Raw genomic sequence first — 21,107 nt, 5'->3', positions numbered from 1 at the left:
TTGCAGAGAAGAGCTACTAGGAGCTCAGGGGAATGGAGGGCCTGTCTTATGAGAGGAGACTGGAAGAGCTTGACTTGTTTTGTCTAGCAAAAAGAAGGCTAAAGGTGGATGTGATTATTCTCTATAAATATATTGGGGGGGTACACACCAGGGAGGATGAAGAGCTATTTAAACTAAAGGATAATGTTGGCACAAGAACACATGCGTATAAACTGGCCATGAACAAATTCAGGCTGGAAATTAGAAAATTTCTAACCTTCAGAGAAGTGAGGTTCTGGAACAGCCTCCCAATAGGAATCAAGTGAGCAAGCAACTTAATTAGTTTTAAGAGACAGCTGGATACATTACAGACTGGGGTTATATGATGGGGTTGCTTCTGTTCTTAAAAGGACATGCTTGAGGGCTTTAGCCAGTCATCTGCAGAGGTCAGGAGTGGATTCCCCGCACTAGTTTGTTGATTGTGTATGTCCTTCCTCTGAGACATCAGAGAAAGCCACAGCTGGAGATGAGACTGGGTGGGGAGAGGTGGTACCAAGCATTCTCTCTCTCTCTCTCTCTCTCTCTCTCTCTCACACACACACACACACGCACACGCTTAGCTGGCTAGTTCTTGCTTACATGCTAAGGATCTAATTGATCACCATATGTTGGGTTGTGAAGTGATTTTCCTGAAAGTCAGATTGTCAGTGACTTTGGGAGGTTTTCATCTTCCTCTGCAGCACGGGTTGAGGGTCACTTGGTATATCTGAGTATATCTCAATCAATTCCTTGCCATTGCAGGGGCCTCAGACATTCATACACCTCAGTCCCTCCTATTCTCTGCCTGTTACACATAATAGTTTAGTTTTCTGTGGGCTGTAATACTTTGACCTAATTTTAGCTGTTTGGTTTAGTGTGTGGGTCCTGGCTGGTGTTGGTGGCCTCTGATGTACAGGAGGTCAGACTAGATGATCTGGCCTTAAACTCTATGTTAATAATTCCTGTTTCAGACTGACTGTTTGACATACGACTCTCAGCAGGCCTACTTTTGTGCTTTCAGGCTCTATTCAAATTTGAAATAACCAAGGGTTACCGCAGGTCAGAAGCCTTATATACAGCCTACGCCAGCTTTACCCCAGGGAAACCCTAGAGCACACCAAGTGGAAATTCTGACATTGACTTTGATAGGGCTGGAATTTCACCAACCATAATGCAATAAATAGACTGAGCAACCAGCCTAAAGTCAGTAATCGGACTTCAGACCCACTAAAAGGATGAGAGCATCCTTGAAGAGAATATCAGAAATGATTGGACTCATTTGAGGGTCAGGGAAGAGTAGATCTTCCCATCATTAAGATTTTTTTTTATGACAATGACATTAAACTTAGTATTGGAGTCATCCACCCTGCAATAAATCTCGCCCAAACCTGTTGCATCTTAAAGCAGCTGAGTAAAGAGAGTTGTTAGGACTGATGTAACATATTCACAGGAGGGTTTAAAAAAAGAGTTGGTGGTGTGTAATTACTAGGTATATAAAGACTGAGGATTCTAACATCTTCATCAAACAAAAAAATAATTAGAGTAGAATTAAATTAGAAGCAAATCCATGGAAAATTTTTTTTAATAATTACCAGATTTTTTAAATACATGTAATGTGTTTGTTAAAGAGCCTTAATTATGCATGTACAACTTGTCCAGCCAAGGACGCTATCCTGATGTTTTTTCTTCATTGGATAGAGGACTTCGAATTTCTCTATCTTCCTTCAACACTGGAAATACCTGAGATCCCACTGACAAGATATTTGGAAGGGATGAGCACAGGGACTGGTTCATCAGATATATACCAAAGTTTGTCTGAAGAACAAGAAAAAATAATCAGTGTATGCCAAATCCAGAACTGTCAAATCTCCAGTAGATCTCACGACAAGGATAATGTTTATAAGAACAGTGTTGCTGTAAGGGCAAAACTACCAGCTCTATATTATTAAATAAGTTTTCATTAATTAAATACAACAGACTGGTAACCAAGAGCCAACGTCAGATTATTCAAGATACAGACCTAGAGAGTAATTGGATAAATAAAAGAATATTTCATCACCAATCCCTTAGTTTACCTATTTAATTTACATTCCCTCACAACCCGGTAATCTAATTGAGATTCTGGCTTTCTGAGCAATACATTTAATGTATTTCTGAGATAAATATCCACAAGCTAAACAGAGTAAGGATGCGCATATGTTGAAACAGTGAAGCAAAGTTTTGGATCTCCTGCTATGCATTATTTGCTTTGTTAATAGAACGTTGTTCTGACTAGCCTTTGTGACTGATCCCTTCATTTGTTTTTGTGAATATTTTGGTAAATTTTACTGAAAATATTCTGAAAGTGTGTTGATTAGTAACGCTGTAGCTTGGTGTCTGTCATTAGCTGTGAAGCTATCCAACAGATAAATATTAGAAATATTTATATACATATCCCTGCGATACATGTGAATACTGAACAATGGAGATAAATAATATTGCACAGCTGCTTCACTCATTGATAAGGCTATGGTTATGTCACAGGGGTCACAGAATCCGTGACTTCCATTGACCTCCATGATATTTTCTGTCACTTGGCTGGAGCTCCCAGCCAGAGGGCCCCCGCCCCATCTCCCAACCCCACAATGATGGGGGCACCCTGCAGTTGCCAAGCCGTGGTGGGCGGTCCTGGGAGCCCCAGCAACAGTGGGTAGTGAACCTGCCTCCCCATTTTGTCAGGGATATTTTTAGTGAAAGTTAGGGACTGGTCACAGGCTTCTGTGAATTTTTGTTTATTGACTGTGACCTATCCATGACTTTTACTAAAGATATCCATGACAAAAACGTAGCCTTACCCATTGACCTTTCATCTATCTGGTGTGCTGCAGTTTTGATTCTCTAAGATGCTGAGCAGTCTGGCCCCAGTCCAGCAAAGTACTGACCACATGCTTAATTTAAGCATAGGAATAGTCCTATTGACTGCAATAAATGTTTAGATGTATTTTTTAAATGTTATGTTAAATAAACTGATCACTACTGAAGTGATTCAGGGTGTGTTTTCCCCAATATGCTTTTCTTTCCTAACTGCTGGTAATTTTAAAAATGTGCAAGAAAGGACTTGCTATCAGTCTTGCTATCTTGGACAAATATTCCCAGATCCTTAGAATAGTTTTAGATGAAGAAAATTGTCACTTGTGCATTAAAACTTTTTTTAGAGTGAAAGTTGAGTTTTAAACTAAATGAAAATTTTCACAGACTGTCTGCTTGACTCAAAATTTTTTGATTTTTCATTCGAAAACCAGAAACCTGAAAACAGAAAATTTTCCGCTGCAAACTGCAGTGTTTCATTTTTTATTGCAGATTTTGGTCAATTTTTTGGTTTCAGGCAGTCCACAGGCAAATTTTTTCAGTTTTCAATTTCTGAAAACTGTAAAAAATTCAGGTTGAGACATTTGACAAAAAGTCACAATTTCCCATGAAACCCCCTCTCTATTTTCTGACCAGCTCCATTATCAGTATTCAAATAAAGTAACTAAAATTGAGAAATAGAACAAACCTATTCAAGTTAATTAAATATTTGCTAAGTAAATGGGTCTTTAGTAAATAAGAACCATGTAGTAGCTGAATGTAGGAAAGTATGCTTAATACCTTTCTTGTCCTATGCAAGGAAGGTAACATGGAAATATACAATAATTTTAAGTCTTAATGCAGAATTAGTGAGCATGACTCAATGTAGAGGTCTTCTCCTTTTAGACAAGGTGACTATTGGACAGCAGGGGCCTGGAGAGTGTCTCATTGGGGCCTGAAACTCTTGTCTCAGTTTTTAATTTATAATCTTGAAAATAAGAAACACTGCATGGGATTTTTTTTTGTTTTACTCCTTATATATGTTCCCGCAGACTGGCTGGGATCTCACACATCCAGCAAGGCTGCGAGGACTGACCAGTGTTTACCATAAATGACTCCCCCTTGCCACCGGGGCCAATGCAGCACCAGCGCCCATGGTGTCTTTCCTCCTTCACTCTCAATGATTCGCTATTTAATGAATAATTGACATATGTGAATACTGTCTCTACCATATGTAAAGGTGAGGCCTGACCTAATTTGCACTCTGCTATTTCAAGTGTGGTACAATGGTAACATATTTGAGAATCAGCGCTGTACAGAAATTCTGAAAACCACTAAGGTAATAATGATGTATCAAGATGCTTTTCAAAAACTGGAGCTACCAGATCAGCCATAACATTAAAATTCAAATATTACTATCCAGTTTATTTAAAAATCTTCTATTGCATTAAATGATTACTCCCACTTTGCTTTTTCTGGGCAATAAACTGCTTTCTTTGGGGGCATCAATTATTTGTTTTCAGCCTTGTAGTTAACCTACTGGGAATTGATTTCTTTCCCCATAACATAATACAAAGCTAATAGTGTGCCTTAATTATATTACTTTCAAAAATCAGGTAAACAGAAACATAATATTGTAAAATGAAAAATATTAGGTTACAATGCAACACATTTCATACAAATTTCATTACTCCTCATTCTAAATAAACTTACTCTACTATTTATAATAAAAATCTATTTCTGTGTACATGTTATTGTATTGACTTCTTGGTTTACTTCCAGAATAGAATTGGACAAATTATTCACAATTTAATTTATCTTTTTTAAAATTTATTTTTCTGAATTATTTCAGACCCAACTTTGATTTTTACAAATTTGTTAATTAGCTGAAATTATTAAACAAATGGTTTATGTGAACATATTTCAGAATTTTGGATTGCTCAAACACTATTTCAAATACTCACCATTCAATATTTGCTGCTTGATCAGCCACCTAAGTGATATTATTTATTTATTTTGCTCCCTAATTGGATGACTTCCAAAGAGCTTTCAAGATGGCTATGTGTGAATAGTTGTGCAAATACTTATTTGGATAAGTAATGTGTGCTAACACAGTCTCATGCAAGTATTCCCAACACTTTCATTTTGTACACATTCCTGGGAATAAAATTTTGCCTCTGTTCACTAAAAGTAAACAAAAATACTTAATATCACTGACGCAAATTTACCATTTTTATTGAAGTTTTAAAAATATTAGATCAGCAATATTTTTGACAATGAATAGCAAAACAAGCCTTCCTAAAAAGACTTCCATGCCAAGCCAATTTTACTTTGAAGACCACAAAAACTAGGATTTTGTCCTTTTAACATTTTGCTATTAAAAAAATGAGGCTTTCAGTCCCTGAGATTATAGTTTGCAATCTTAATCTCTCTGTGTGGCTACCCCTTTCTGACTTCCAGGGCATTTTATTCTGCACACCCCAGTACAATCCAAGAATGAAGCAGAGAGTGCTGAGCTGTGAGGTCTGTGGCTTTATATACTACTGATCTCAGCAAGGGAGGAGTAACATTAGCTTCCCAGGTTTCAGAGTAATAGCCGTGTTAGTCTGTATTCGCAAAAAGAAAAGGAGTATTTGTGGCATTTTAGAGACTAACCAGTTTATTTGAGCATAAGCTTTCGTGAGCTACAGCTCACTTCATCGGATGCATACTGTGGAAAGTGTAGAAGATCTTTTTATACACATAAAGCATGAAAAAATACCTCCTCCCACCCCGCTCTCCTGCTGGTAATAGCTTATCTAAAGTGATCACTCTCCTTACAATGTGTATGATAATCAAGTTGGGCCATTTCCAGCACAAATCCAGGCTTGTACTCTTGTACCCAAATCGCTTTCCACCTTCACATTCACTACCAATTTCCTCCCTTTTGATCAGAATCAAAATGGCTGCCCACTGGTTACTTCCTCCAATTTCTGAAACAAAAAGTTGTCCCCAGTATATTCCAAAAACTTACTGGAAATTTTATGTTTTGCCATATTACTTTAACTACCAAGATAGCTGTTGGAAAAGTCCCTCATTACTACCAGATTTTCTGTTTTGGATATTTCTGTTATTTGTTCTAGAAATGCCTCAACCACTTCCTCTTCCTGGTTTGGTGATCTACAGTATTCCTGTAACCATGACATCACTCCTATTTCGACCCTCCCTTTTTATCTTATACCCAGACACTTTCCATTATTTCCTTCTGGACCTCAGTACAAGTGTATATATTCTGGATGTATAATGCAACACCTCTTCCCTTTTTTCTTCCTGAACAAGCTGTGCCCCTTGTATTTCAATTATGAGACTTATCCCCACAAGTCTCTGTGATGCCAGTTAAGTCATAATGTAGCTTATTTCCACAATGCTAAAATATCTACACAACATTGCCTTTAATAACTTGGCTACCCGAGCTGCAAAAACAGTGCATTTATTTATTTATTATGTATTGATTCACCATGTAACAACTATTAACTTAAATCCTGTTCACTGTGTTTGCTTGTTGCACTTGTAATAACTATCCTATGGACAATTATTTACTACTAACACTTTGCTGGGGTTCTTCCACTGCATTTGTATCATTGTGTACTGCTAGCTTCCTGTGACCCTCAAAAATAAAAAAGTAAGTAAACACCTCTGAGGAAAAGAACAGGGTGAAGATGTGTGGCACCTGAAGTACCAAAGGAGCTGCACATCTTCAGTTGTGTAGGCATTTGAACCACCCTCTCCACTATGAATGGTGAAAGGTTCAAGAACAGGGGAGCAGAACTCTTTCCCCTTTGTGAATAGCAGCAATATGTTTTCCAGCTCTCTCTGCTTGCTACATTTCACTTATCAGATGCTAGGTTTTAAGGAGAGCAGATTGCTCTGTTTGCTTGAATTATGTGTCAATGCATTATTTGGTTCTAGGGGTACTTGTATCAAGAGAGCCTTTGATTCTGATTAAATCAGAAATGCAAACAGAAGCTTATCACTGCGGTGGGGAGTATGCAGGATACGCTTCATTTCGGTCTCTTCTGTGAGCTCACGGCCCAGGGAGTTTTTTTCTCTCTTGAGAATTCCCTTGAGTTTGGAAAGGATTCCCTCAATGGAGACTGAGTAAATCCTAGGGGCCACGTTGAGTGTGGGTGGCACTTGTGAGGTGGAGAGAGTCTTATCCAACACCTCCCTGCACCAAAGCTGTTATGCAGCAGGGCAGGATTCCTATCTGGTTCTCAAGAGGGCACAGTGCAGTGGCCCAGTTACTGCAACAGCTGCTCACCGTTACCCTAAGGAGCTCTTGTCCTGAGGCTTCGTGGTGTGGCCAGGAGCCCAGCTACTTAGTGCACATGATGCTGTCATCTGTATGTACTAGCTGGGAATACATTCTGCTCCTTTTCAAATCAGCTGTAAATTGTGCCTCGAAATGCATCCCCCCAACCTATCCTTTTTTAATCATCTTACTCTGAGCCAGGCAGGGTGGCTTTTAGAACTGACTGAACTGTTCATTGCGAAAAATATTCATGACAAACCTTGTTTGGTTAGTGAGTTGTTCAAAGTGATCCTGTTTTTTTCCAGTGAATAAATTCGTTTATCTGAAACGCTATTATCTGAACCTGTGCATTATCCAAATCCATTCCTTGTGCTCCAGCATGAGATATGTGCCCTCCATGGCATGTATCATATACTAGGGGATGAGGAGGCAATTTGGATAATGTGGAGGTTTGGATAACAGAGCAGAGACTCTGTCCAGGACAGCAAGGAAGGAGGAATAGCCCCCAGCTGCAGGGGAGGCCACCCTGCTGCTGAATGGCACCTGCAGCAGCGCAGGGAGCTTTCTGCAGCCCTGCTGTCACAGGTGTGAGTGAGTGACCATGGAGCTGCAGAGAGCTACCTGCACTGCCGCAGGGCTGGTGAGGCCCGATCCCTGCAGGCTCAAGCAAGGTGCAGAGAAGGCTGCGGACCTGGAGAAGCAAAGCAGAGTCCTGGCTGGTGGTCTCTGCTGTGGCCCACCAGGACCACAGCCTCCCCCCATACCTTGTGCCTGCAGAGATCAGGTATTATCAGCCCTGTGGCAATGCAGGGAGCAGGGCAGGGCAGAGCAGAGCAGAGATTTCGGGGCAGAGCAGAGACCCCTGGCCAGAACTGAGAGGAGAGGAATGAACCCACAGCTGTGTGGGAGGCCACCCCACTGCTGAATGGCTCCTGCCCTCTTGAATATCCGAATTCCCGATTATCCAGATAAAATCCATGTGCCCTGTGCTATCTGGCTAATTGGAAGCATACTGTATAAGTGTTTGCTGCAGTCTGAATGAATAATTTCTCCACAAACTGTTAGCTTTGACTATGTGCTATTTTTAGTCATATTGTATGACTGATCAGCTATGTCACATGGTATGGCTTTTGCTCCCTGGTTGGATAACAAATTGAATAAACAAACAGGACATAATCTTGAATTTATGGGATGAATTTTCATCTACACAAACATTCATGGTGAAATTTGTGATTCTTTTAGGATTCATGAATACCTAGTGGCTGTCTGAATACTCACAGTTCCAGACTAACATGACCTCAGGAACCACAATGAACCATACCAGGCCTTTTTATTCACAGATATTCACAAATCAATTCTTTACTATTCGATCAGCTCTCTCTTCAACCACACTCACATCTCGGATCCACCCTTCCAGGTGTGTGACTTCCACAATAAAGGCAAGATTTCCGTAAGTAGGGGCTAGGTTACAAGCTAACAGTATAATCACAAAACATGGTGTAGGCTAACAATGATTTTCTGCAGATCTCTATTCCTGAACAACAAAAAAGGCCCATAGGAATCCATTTGGTTCCCAATGATCAAAATAAATATGTCAAAAAGCTGAAGGTATAAAAATAATCATAGCAAATATTGGTAAAAATACATATTCCATCTCCTGTACATTGATGACCAATTTCTGAACCAAGAATGAAATGAACGTTTTTATATAAATAAACTATGTCATGTTAGGATTTCAATGCAACATCTTTCTGCAGACAAGACAAATGAAGATCATTGTTACACCTTAAGATTGAATATTCCAGCAAACGATGTTGCATTATACACATCATCAAGACTCTAAACCTTTCTGCATGGATATTTTACAGGTAACACTGACCTTTCTACCTCTGGTTGAGGACAGAGTCTGCAGAAATTCTTTGTTTCGTTGTCCAGTTTGTGGATCTATGCAGATTATTTGGCATCTGTTGCACGGACCTACAACCTGAAATTTCAACAGAAATAGGTTCTCAGACAGTTACATATTAGTCAAACAGTTACATATTAGGACTTGTCTCTGACCTTCATGGTATTTTAATAACTGAAACATTTCAGAGACCTTTTTGAATACTTTTTTACTATGTAAAAGGTCTAAATCATGTTCACCTGACTCAGCTATGTAGTCAAAGGGTCAAATTCTGAAGTCCTTACTCAATTTTTGCTCACTCTTTACTCAGGCAAACTCCCACTTGGCTAAGTCTGAGAAATTCTGAGCACCTGTAGTTCGCACTGACTTTGTTTGGCTTATTGACTTAAATGGAAAGTTTGACTGGTAGAGGAATGACTAAAAACTGGGTAAGGCCTTTAGGATTTGACCAGAAGAGTTCTCTCAAAAGTAAGATAATAGGACGTGGTACGTATTTGTTCACTGTGACTGAAATGAACAGATTTGTCCTCATTTTGCATTCTTTTCCGTGGTATTTTGTGAATGTTAGGAAAGCAAGATCTGCATTTTCTTAAAATGAACTATAACTACACTGCTGTGAATTTCTTTTTGTCTTTTTTTGGGGATTAGAATAAAGATGACACATGCCAATTCCACTCAATTACTGCATCAGAAATTTTTGCAGAACAGTACAGTTCTTACAATATTTCAACTTCCATATCTCATGCAATTTTACCTAGTTTTGTAAGATTAAGCATAAAACTTAAACAGATAATGGGGCAAATAATCAAAGGTCATGTTGTAAATATTTCTATATGCTGTTTTGGGTGTCATTTGGATTCTCTAGGATGTATCTATAGTGAATAGTAAAACTTTCCAGTGTAATCATCCAAACCATACGTTTGGCTCTGATTCTTCAGATAATACATTGCTAATTCTAGCATAGTCAATATTTTATTAAAAAGAGAAAGAATAAGAGATAAAGAAGAAGTTGTTACTCACCTTGTGCAGTAATGATGTTTCTTTGAGATGTGTGTCCCTGTGGGTGCTCCACTCTAGGTGTCGGTGCGTCCCTGCGCTGGAGATTTCTCGCAGTAGTACTTGGTTGGGGGAAGGGTGTGCAGAGGAGTCGTCTCGTGCAGCCATTGGCACCTCCTGTAGCACGCGCTCCCCGGACCGTCCCTCTGTTCCTTCTCTACCACAGAGCTCGGCTGTGTGAGCTCCAAAGTAGAAGGGAGGAGAATGGGTAGTGGAGCACCCACACATCTAGAAGAACCACTGTTACTGCACAAGGTGAGTAACTTCTTCTTCTTCGAGTGGTGTCCCTGTGGGTGCTCCACTCTAGGTGCTTATAGAGCAGTACCCACCAGGGATGTTAGGGGTTCAGAGTATAACTTATGTATAAGTTTGTGATGAAAGCACTGTAAGGCCAACGATAGAATCTGAGACAAGGCCTTGCAAAAGTGTGTTCCAATGACCAGGTTGCAACTCTACAAATATCTATTAAGGGGACATTGTTCAAGAATACAATCAATGTCGCCATGGCTCAGGTTGAGTGGGATCTGATGCCCACGGGGGGGTTCTTTATGATGCAGGAGGTAGCAAGTTTGAATATAGGTAGAGACCCATTTGGAGAGTCTCTGAGTCAATATTGTAGAGCCCTTGGAGTGCTCTGCTGTAGAGACGAATAGTCTTGGTGACTTGCACAATGGTTTAGTTCTGTCCAGGTAGAAGGCTATGGCCCATCTGACATCTAGCATGTGCAACGTTGCTTCTTGAGAGTCGTTATGTGGCTTGGGATAGAAGGCAGGTAAGTGTATGGTTTGGTTAATATGAAAATTTGTAGTCACTTTGTGCAAGAATTTTGGGTGAGGATGTAACATAATTTTATCTTTGGTAAATACAGTGTAGGGTGGTTCAGCCATCAGTGCTCCTATTTCACTGGCACGTCTGGCAGACTTGATTGCCACTAGGAATGCAGCCTTCATTGACATATGAAGGAGCGAACAGGTTGCTAGAGGTTCAAAGGGAGGTCTTGTGAGACATTTTAGCACAAGATTGAGATCCTATGGTGGTGCAGGTTGGCGTACTTCTGGGTACATGTTCTGTATATCTGCTAGAAAGTGCTGTGTAATCAGGTGAGCAAATATTGAAGGCCCTTCTGTCTGTTCATGGAGGGCCGTAATGGCAGAGAGGTCTACTTTAATAGAGCTTATGGCTAACCCCGTTTCCTTCAGTTCTAGCAGGTAGTCTAGGATCATAGATAGAGGCTCCTTGGTCACATCCAGCTGTTTTTGCTGACACTGAAAGGGAGAGTCTTATCCACTTGTGTTGGTAAGTATTTCTAGTGGTGAGGTGATGGCTATTTAGTAATACCAGTTTTACTTTCTCCAAACAGTTCAATTCCCCATGTTTGAACCAGAGAGGAGTCACGCTTTGAGATGGAGTTTTGCAGGGTCTGGATGGAGTGTCAGGCCTTTGTTCTGGGACAGGAGGTCTGTCCAGAAAGGCAGTGGCTGTGGGGCACAGATTCCTAGACATGGAAACCAAGTCTGTCTGGGTCATATGGGGACAATGAGAATGATGTATGCTCTGTTGAGTCATATCTTGCGGATGACCTGTGAGATCAGTGGGATCAGCGGGAAGGTGTACATGAGTGACGCGTTCCATGGGATGAGGAGGACATCCCCAGTGCTAGGCCTGCCTTGGTGCAAAATATTGGACATTTGTGATTTGTTGCTGAGGCAAAAGGGTCGATTACTGGGTGACCCTATTTTTGGAATATTTTGTCGAGAACACTGTCATGGAGTTCCCACTCGTGTTCTTGTAAGAAGTGCCTGCTGAGGTTGTCGGCTGTAGTATTTTGGCACCTTGGTAGGTATGATGCTGTGATGTTTATATTGTTGCGGATGCAGAAGTTCCATAAATTCATGGATTCTACGCATAGCGAGTGAGACCTGGCTCCTCCTTGGTGACTGATGTAAAACATGCACGCCACATTGTTGGCGAGAATAGAGATTGAGGTTTCTCGTGTGAGTGGGAGGAAGTGTTGGCATGCATTGTGTACCACGTGGAGTTCCAGGAGATTGATATGTAGTTGTGTTTCTGTCGCAGACCACTTGCCTTGTATATTGTGGTGACCGAAATGGGTGTCCCAACCTATCAGGGAGGCATCTGTTGTAATAGTCACTGATTGGGGGGGGGGGTCTTGTTAAAAGGGAATCCCAGAGCATACATTCCCTGGCTTTGTCCACCATTGTAGGAAGAGGATAATCCTTGGTGGTAGTTTCACACGTCTGTTGAGAGAGAGTGTTTGCTGGGTGCATAGACCGTGCTCAATCAGTGCTGCAGACAGCGCTTATGGAGTCTGGCATACTTTACTACAAAAGTCGTAGCTGCCATATGTCCCAGAATCTGAAGGCATGTTCTCACTGAAGTTTGTGGACTGATGGTCACCGTGGAAATAAGATTGGTCAATGTAGTGAATCTGTGGTTTGGCAATATTGCCTTAGCTTGTATGGAGTCTAGGTCGGCTCCGATAAACTCCTTGCTGGTTGGTTCCAGGGTAGATTTCTTTTCGTTTATCTGTAGACCTAGCTGGTGAAACAGGTCTATTGTGGTTTTCAGCATGCCTGCCATTTGTCGGCTGGCACCCTTGAGAAGGCAATCATCCAAATAGGGGAAGATTATGACTCCTTTGCATCTTTAATGTGCTACTTCTACCGCGAGTGTTTTTGAGAACACGCAGGAAGCAGTGGACAGTCTGAAGGGAAGGACCCTGTATTGGTAGTGGTTGGGTCCTACTGTGAACCTCAGGAACTGTCTGTGGGCAGGATGTATTGTAATATGGAAGTATTGATCTTGAAGGTCGAGGACTACAAACCAATCCCTCCATCTAGCATTGGGATTATTGTGGCCAGAGTGACTATTTTGAACCTGTGGTTGCGTACAAACATGTTGAGTTTTTGGAGATCTAAGATTAGTCTCCATCCCCCTCCTCTCTTCTCTGTCAGGAAATATTTGGAATAAAAACCCCTCCCTCGGTATTGATGTGGTACTGGTTGTACAGCACCCAGCAGTAGGAGGTGGTCTACTTCCTGTTGCAGAAGGGCTCATGAGAGGGGTCCCTGAAGAGGGATGGGGAAAGGGGGAGGGTAGGGGGGATAGCTGTGAAAGAAATGGTGTAGCCAGATTGTATGATCTCCAAAACCCATTGATCTGTGGTTATCGCAGCCCAGGCATGGTAAAATGTGTGTAGGCGGTGTCCAAAATTGTGGGATGGGGTATCTATTGGTGCTAGAGGTGTGGAGAGGTCGTACATACCCTTGACCAAGACTTCAAAATTGTGGTTTAGATGTGGGTGGACGAGGCCTGATTCTGTGGCGCTCGTCGTCTCTAAACCCGTTGTTTGGGTCTGTTCTGAGTGAAGTATTGTGGTTGTTGATGGTTAAACGAGGTGTCTCGTGACCTCTGGTATGGTGTAAAGTGAGGGCGTTTGTCAGGCGGTGGGTGCATGCCTAGTGTATGCAGCGTCGCTCGGGAGGCCTTCATGGTATGGAGGACGTCGTCTGTTTGAGTCGAGAATAGTTGATCCCTATCGAAGGGGAGGTCCTCCACTTTTAGCTGTAGTTCTTTTGGAATTCCCAAAGCCTGCAACCATGATGTTCTTCTCATAACCACAGCTGTTGCGGTTGTTCGGGCAGCTGTGTCCACTACATCCATTGAGGCTTTCAGCGCTGTGAGGGCTATTAACTGACCTCATTGATAATGGCGTTGAGTTGAGAACATTTATGCTCGGGGAGGTCTTCCACGAGCTCTTGTAGTTTACTATAGTTATAGTAGTCGTAATTTGCTAGTAGAGCAGAATAGCTGGAAACTCTAAGCAGAAGGGTGGCTGACGAGTAAACTTTCCGCCCAAAGAGGTCCAGTCTCTTGTGTTCTTTATCTTGCAGTGAGGAGTGGAAATGAGGCTGTTTACTGCACTGGTTGGCAGCCTCTACTACCACAGAACAGGTTTGAGGGTGTGAAAACAAAAATTCCGTGCCTTTGGCCGGAACAAAGTATTTTCTGTCAGCCCTTTTGTTGGTGGGTGGTGCTGATGCCGGTGGTTGCCATATTACCTCCGCAGGCTCCATTATAGCCCCATCCATGGGGAGGACAATCTTGGTCGATGATGGGGGTTGTAGGATTTTTAACAACTGACGTTGTTTCTCCTGCATCTCATGTAAAGCAATTTCTTGGCTGTTTGCTACTCTTTTGAAGAGGTCTTGGAACTGTTTCAGGTCATCTGGTGTCGTAGGGGTAGATGGCGTCACTGCTTTGTCTGGTGCGGAAGATGAGTGTGGGGCAGGTGGTGAATCATCCAGGTGTCCCGGTGATAGTATCTCTTCCTCTTCTATCTCTTTCTCAGGGGGGTCAGAGGTTTCTGTGTGTGGTAATGATGGATATACTCTGGAACCTCTTGCTGCTGGGGAAGGAGGACCAGAATAGGGGTTCTGGTATGTGGGCTAAGAACCCCATTGTGGCCATTGCATGGGGTAAGGTGGTAATGGGTAAGGCCAGTGCTGTGCATACCGGGGCTGTGAGTGCTTGGAGGGATGAGGCTTAGGCTTCATAGTGTTCCATGTAGGTCTCCTCTGTGATGGGGATGAACGTTGAGAGGAGAAGCGGTTGTCCTGCACGTCTCCTTCCTCGCCACTATGCATGGAGAGTGGTGCAGGAGATGAAGGTTAGTACCGCACTATGTAGCTCGGGGAGTGTTCGGTGCTGAGCAGTGGTGACTGCAGTGCCAAAGAGACTGATATGTCAGCAGGACGCAGGAGTTGCACTGGTCCTGCCTTGGGGTTTGGTTGACCGTTGTAGAGCCGACCAGTGCTGGATTCAGCTTGTTAGGCGGCAGCAAGTCTTGGGTCGGTGCCAGTGGTGGAAGCATTGATTGTGGTGCGGCTGTCTGTGCTGCACTCTGCACTGGGGTAGTCGGTGCCGTGGAGGAGACTTGACATCTCAACTCTGGGGCCGCACGTTGGGGCTCAGCGGGGTCCTCTGAGGGATGGTGCTGGAGGAGCCCGGTGCTTCGTCAGTGCTCACTCTGGGTGAGTGGAGCACTGAGGGTAAAGACCTTGCGGGGGAAGCCCTCTTTTTCTGAGAGACCCTTGCTGGAGAAGTCGAGGCTCGCTTCCTGACAGTTTTGGAAGTCAGAGCCTTGTCAGAGCTCAGGGGTCTTAGTTTATGAGACTCCCCAGAGGACATCTCTTGCGGAGGTTGGAGGGATTTCTCCAGCAGAATCATTTTCAAGCGGAGATCCCTGTCACATCTTGCCCTTGTTATCAAGTTGGTGCAATGTATGCATTTCTGGGAGATAAGAGTTTCTCCCAAACAGCGAATGCAGGATGTGTGGCCGTCAGAGACCGGTACTGGTTCACGACAGGAGTCACCCTTTTTAAATCCTGTTGAGCTCAGCATGACTGCAGTTAAGCCTCTCCCGCCTCTTGAGAGATAAGGGTTAATTGTAATGGTAAACTGTAGAAACTGTTCCCAAATGGGGAGTAAAGGAGAGAAAAAGTCATCTTCTTTCTTCTCTTTTTTTCTTTTTTTTTGGGGGGGGAAGTAAAACCTCTCAGAGGAACTAATGAAGCTATATAACTATGTGTACACTAAGAGGAACAAAAAAGAAGTTCCTATGTAACTTATAACTTTTTTATTTTTCCCAGAAAGCATCAAGGAGAGCACTGCGGCGGAGCGCCGTCTGCAGCCGAGGATGGTTGAGAAGGAACTGAGGGACGGTGGGGGAGTGTGCGCTACAGGAGGTGCCAACAGCTGCACGAGACAACTCCTGTGCCACGCCCTTCCCCCGACTGAGTACTGCTGCGAAAAGTCTCTGATCTTCAGCGCAGGGACGCACCGACACCTAGAGTGGAGCATCCACAGGGACACACATCTCAAAGAAGAAGGAGACTTTTTTCCTCTGCTTTGCTTTGTCTCAGTGCAGTAGCACCTTCTGCTACCATTTCACTGGCATCAAGCACCATGAACATAATTCCTCCTGTTATTTCATCAGTATTTGCATCAACTCCAAGTAAGGATTTACCAGAGGTTGGAAAAGACCATTTAAGTTGCAGACAAAGGCTAAAATTTCTAAAATCATTCAGCTATAATATTTCTAAATTAGCGATCATCCAGAATCAAAACCCCAGCTCCAAATATCCTTAAGTTTGGGAGTGTTTGATATCAAGATCAGTTAAAAATTTTGCTGCTTCAGACAATCTCTACTTTAAATTGGAATGCAACTCTGTTCTCTGTTTTTACAATACCTAGCACAATGGGGTCCTGAGTTAGACTACTGAGCACTATGGCAGTATAAATAATAAATAATAATAATTCTAAAATGATTTGGCCGCAGGTCAAGGCTGTCCTCTGTAAAGTGTTTTAACCCACAAAGAAATTTCTTAACTTGATGTGTCTCATATCTATTATAGCTAATTGAGCAAAGAACAACAGGGGCTCAGACAAGCAGAGGCAAGTCATATATTTCCATCTGGTACATACTGTAGACAAGCTGCTAAACAATTGCCTCACTTCCTTTTACAGTGGACTGAGCTCAGGAAAAGGGCAATTATTTTCATGACAGCATCAGCACTTCTGCTATCCACACATTTATCAGCATCATTAAGCAGAACAGTGAACAAGCCACTTCTATGTTCCAGGTGATACATTTCCTACAAATACATATCGTATAGATATGGACCAGTCAAACAAATCAATATTCAACGCATATGTGGATCACTACCTAAGGTTTCACACTTGGCTTCTTCATTGACGAAATATCATAAATGCAACCCAGATTTCTGTCACAAGAATTACTTGATCCATTGGCTTAACCTGATAGTGCAGTATTTTCTTGGCAGTTAATGTTGTATTAGGCATAGGATTGCAGTAGGCATGGTTCACAAGGTTTACATTAGTGATGTGTATCTATGGTGTTATATACAAATATTAACAAAATAATCATATTGATGAAGATTGGTGAATCCCAAAAGGTTCATTGTTTATCTGAGGCATAACTGACTAGTACTCATTGATTTCATCCAGATTGGAAATACCAGGGGAGCAGCCTTTCTACCATATTTGGGTAAGAGATGGCCTCTAGGAACAAAACCTTCTCCTGGCCCAGCCTCCAACCAACCTCTGACCCCTTAGGGTGTCTACACAGCAATATAAGCCCAGGCTTGAGCCTGGGCTCAAGACTAACCCCACTTGTGTCCACACACCAATTGTGTTAACCTAGGGCTTGAATCTAGGGTCCCAGGACCCTGGAGGGCTGGACAGTCCGAACTCATATTCAGGTGGGACGTAGGCTCTGAGCCCTATTGCTTTCCTGTGTGCACATGGCTGCAGTTTGACTGGGATCCTGGAAGTCCTCTGGATGTATCCCAGAGTTCCCTGTGGCAACTTCCTTAGTCCTCTCTATGCTGACAATCTGTAGTGCAGTCTACTGCACTCTATTGCAAAAGGAAGCAAAACCTCCCTATGCACAGCAGCTCAGATCAGTGTTAACCCACTGTCTGCCAGCATGCTATCAGAGAGACTGCCAGGTTTTCAGTGGAGACTGATCAGAAGAAGTTTTTTGCAAAGAGAGCTGCTCCCTGGTCACAAGAGCACAGCCAGATTTTGGTGCATACTGCCAGGATGCCCCTGCACACGCAGCCCCAGGGAGGGAGGAGGCGGCCCAGGAGCAAGGGCCAGAGAGTGCAGCGGGAACTAAGCGGCTGCCCTGCAGGGATGGAGAACAGCAGGGCTCCCAGCTCAGCACAGCTGGGGGAGGATGACCCCAAATTCCCCAGCAGCTCCCACTCCCTGCAGGACAGCCACCTGGCCCCTGCTCTATTCTCGCCCCTGCCCTCGGGACACTGTATGAAGTAGTGCCTGGGCAGTGTGCACTGGCAGGGTGGCGAGTGGGAGCCAGTCCCCAAAACTCCACAGCTTACATTGCTGTGTGGACATACCCTTAAAAATCTGGGCTGCTGGGACCTGGTGTCATTGTTTGGCTCATTACAAAGGTAGAGGTCATTTGCCCAATTTTAATCTAGATCTGAATGTTGATCCCTTCTTTCCGCAGAGTTCTTTCCTGTAGTTTTGGTTCGTATTCATCTCTAATTTCACTATTCCAGAAAGAAACCAGGAAAACTGCTAACGTTCAGAAGTGAAAAATTTTTCAGACCTGAGAGAAATTTAAGTTGAAGTTTTGGGTGAAGGCCCAGGTTGCTTCTTGTTCTAGTTAGGCACGGGTGAATGAGTTCTGATGAAATATTATCTAACATTGCAACTGATACAATGGTAGAATTTAAGGGTCTTTTCTTTCAATGCTAAAATAAATGATGAAACAAAAATAGGCTCTTGATTTTTTAATTTTTTTTTTGCTAGCCCTAAAAATAAGAAAACAAAAAGATGGCAAGATTTTCTTTAAGACAAAAAAGACATTGATAAGAATAGGAAGAGACAATTTGAGTGAACTGACACTGAAATTGTTAAGATTTGGACTGCTAAGATCCTTTTATAGATAACTGCTACAGCTTGCACCCAATTTGCGTAGTCCAAGAGTCAAAGGTGCCCGTAATCTCCATTTATGCAACTATATATGGGGAGAAGAGATGCACCAAAAACAAGGCACGCAATCCCCACTAAATGTCCCAACCAAAAGGGCTCTGTGGAGCTGGTGTACCAGCAGTGGGTTATCTAATAGAGTGCACTATCCAGAAAAGTACACAGGAGGTTAATACAATTTAACCCCACCCCCAAACCCCCCTCACACACATATGCAGACAGCTCAAGATGGCAACCCCAGTGTCTCAAAATACTTACAAGGCTGTAAGCCATAGAAATCAGCATATCTCAGCAGTGGCTTGTATAAAACTTTTCTAAGTTCTCTTTATCCTACGTTCTCTGTGCCTATCGCTTGGTGTTTGTGTTTGTGTGGGAACAACTGCCATTTGCTGCCTCTACTGTTGCTACGGCATTTTTCAGCCTTGGTTTTATTCCATCAGGCTTGCTTCCTTCACAGTGAGCAGCCTGTAGCTGATCTTAGAACACTGATAAGGCTGATTCCCTTGCTGCTTGACACAGCTGTAAAGGTGTCTGACAATTCTGATGAACTTTGTGTGTGACTGTGTGAAAGGGTTGTGTTGGTCCAGCACAACTTTTATTTTGGGCAGTGGTTGTCACTAACATGTCTTCATTTAGCCACTGTGGTAACTGTTACTGTAATTATTTCCCATTCTAAGGGGTGTAACTTAAAAACCAAGTGGGCTAAATAGTGACTTTGTAAAATTCTGATTCATGGAATTAAAACGATGCCTAGATACTATGGTGTCAAGCAGAAACACAAGAAATAGTGAAAATTCATGATTATACACCTGATCCCTTAGCTTAATTTTAACTTTTAAAGTACTCATATTATATTTACTAACAAGCAAAACTCCTCAGTAAAGAATGTAGTTGTAAATCAAGTGGTGTTTTAAAAATTAAACTGTGAAGAAAAACTATGTCTTCATTGCTTTTTTAAAAGAATATGAAGGCACAAAATATCAAAAATGGCTTCTGATTTGGGTACACATTTTGAGGTACTTTATGTCTCAAGTGAACATCCAAAATTAGGGCATTTGAAATCGAAGGTCACTCCTCATAATCTGGGCTAAAATATTCTGTGGATGTGCCTCAATCTATAAATTTTTAATGAAAATACAAGGCAAAGGTTTCTGCCTCAAAAACTGCCAAGAAGGACTTTTCTTGGTGGTGAAAAATGCTTTTCATTTAGAAAGGGAAATTGGTGATTTGGTGAAATTTAAAAAATGACAACATTTGACAGAACCTGCCTTTACATCACAGTCAGGACTTGTCTACATGTATAGCGATGCAGTGGGGCAGCTGCACTGCTGTAGCGCTTTAGTGAAGATGCTACTACATGGACAGAAGAGCTTCTCCCATTGGCATAGTTAATCCACCTCTGCAAGAGGTGGTAGCTATGTTGACGGGAGGTCTTCTCCTGTCAACGTAGCACCATCTCTACCGGGAGTTAGGCTGGTATAACTAGGTTGCTTAAGGGGGTGGATTTTTCACACACCGAGCAACATAGTTATACCGACGTAAGTTTGTAGTTTAGACTTGGCCTAAGTTTTGTGAAGAATTGCTCTGTTTTCAAGTCAGAATGCTTTATAACATAAAAGTACTACTGAAGTCAGACTGTACCTGGAAACGCAAAGCACCAATGGAAATCTCAACCCACTCCTCTTCTTCAAAAGACACTGTTGCACTGATCACAATGTTGGCACGGAAGCGCTGAATTAGTTCCTCAGTTTGTAATGGCTCCTCCAGTCTGTCCCAAAGATTCACAGAGCAGAAGAAAATAAACCATACTAATTAGCCTGCATTAATTATTGACTCACTTAGACTATCCAGTTGCTGGTCTTATTCAATAAGATTTTTCTTCTACACAATTGTTAAGAACATGTTTAAAATGCAATATTATTACAGACGTTATGACAAAGGGACAGGTATTTGAATACAAATTGTAGTCTGCTAGGAGGCATTTTGAGAGGTGTAAACTAGAACAAAAAGGGTAGATATAGAAGTAGGTGGTACTGCAAGGATAAATATGCACACCAGGGAAGGATCACTGTAATTTAATTTCAGCATTAGCTACTATATTGAAGGGCCGTAGTACAGCATTTGTGGATCTTTTGGGTAACTGATCAAATAATTGGTTAAATCTAACTAAAGAGGAAACAGAACGAATACAGGGGGAAACTCAGAGGACATTCAGTGGCCTGTGAAAGCAACAAGACCAGTAAGAGAATGTTGTGAGAGAGAACTTATCCCTGACATTTTTTGGAATGCATCAGATTGCACCAAATGGCAGACATAAAAAAAAAAAAAATCCACAGGTGAAGATTTCCACACCTCCCTACGAAGTGTTTTATTTGCCAGCGTATGGATGTGTGAGTGTGTTGCGTTTGAGTGCATGTGCAAACGTGTGTATGTGAGAGAGAGAGAGTG

General features: G+C 42.3%; 1 protein-coding gene across 1 annotated transcript in view; it reads right to left on the bottom strand.

Annotated features, from left to right (window-relative positions):
- Nucleotides 1–551: 551 nt before the first annotated feature.
- Nucleotides 552–21,107, bottom strand: part of MOCOS (molybdenum cofactor sulfurase) — a 403,086-nt gene continuing 382,530 nt past the window's right edge. The window contains exons 13-15 of the mRNA XM_073332641.2: nt 20,301–20,427; nt 9,015–9,119; nt 552–1,833 (exon numbers count right to left, since the gene is read on the bottom strand). Coding sequence (XP_073188742.1) covers nt 1,687–1,833; nt 9,015–9,119; nt 20,301–20,427 — 379 coding nt within the window. The 3' untranslated portion in view covers nt 552–1,686. The remainder of the gene's footprint in view (nt 1,834–9,014; nt 9,120–20,300; nt 20,428–21,107) is intronic.

This window comes from Lepidochelys kempii, chromosome 2 (genome assembly GCF_965140285.1).
Source record: "Lepidochelys kempii isolate rLepKem1 chromosome 2, rLepKem1.hap1, whole genome shotgun sequence".
In the NCBI taxonomy this organism is placed as follows: Eukaryota; Metazoa; Chordata; order Testudines; family Cheloniidae; genus Lepidochelys; species Lepidochelys kempii.
This window is presented reverse-complemented; position numbering and strand designations above follow the sequence as displayed.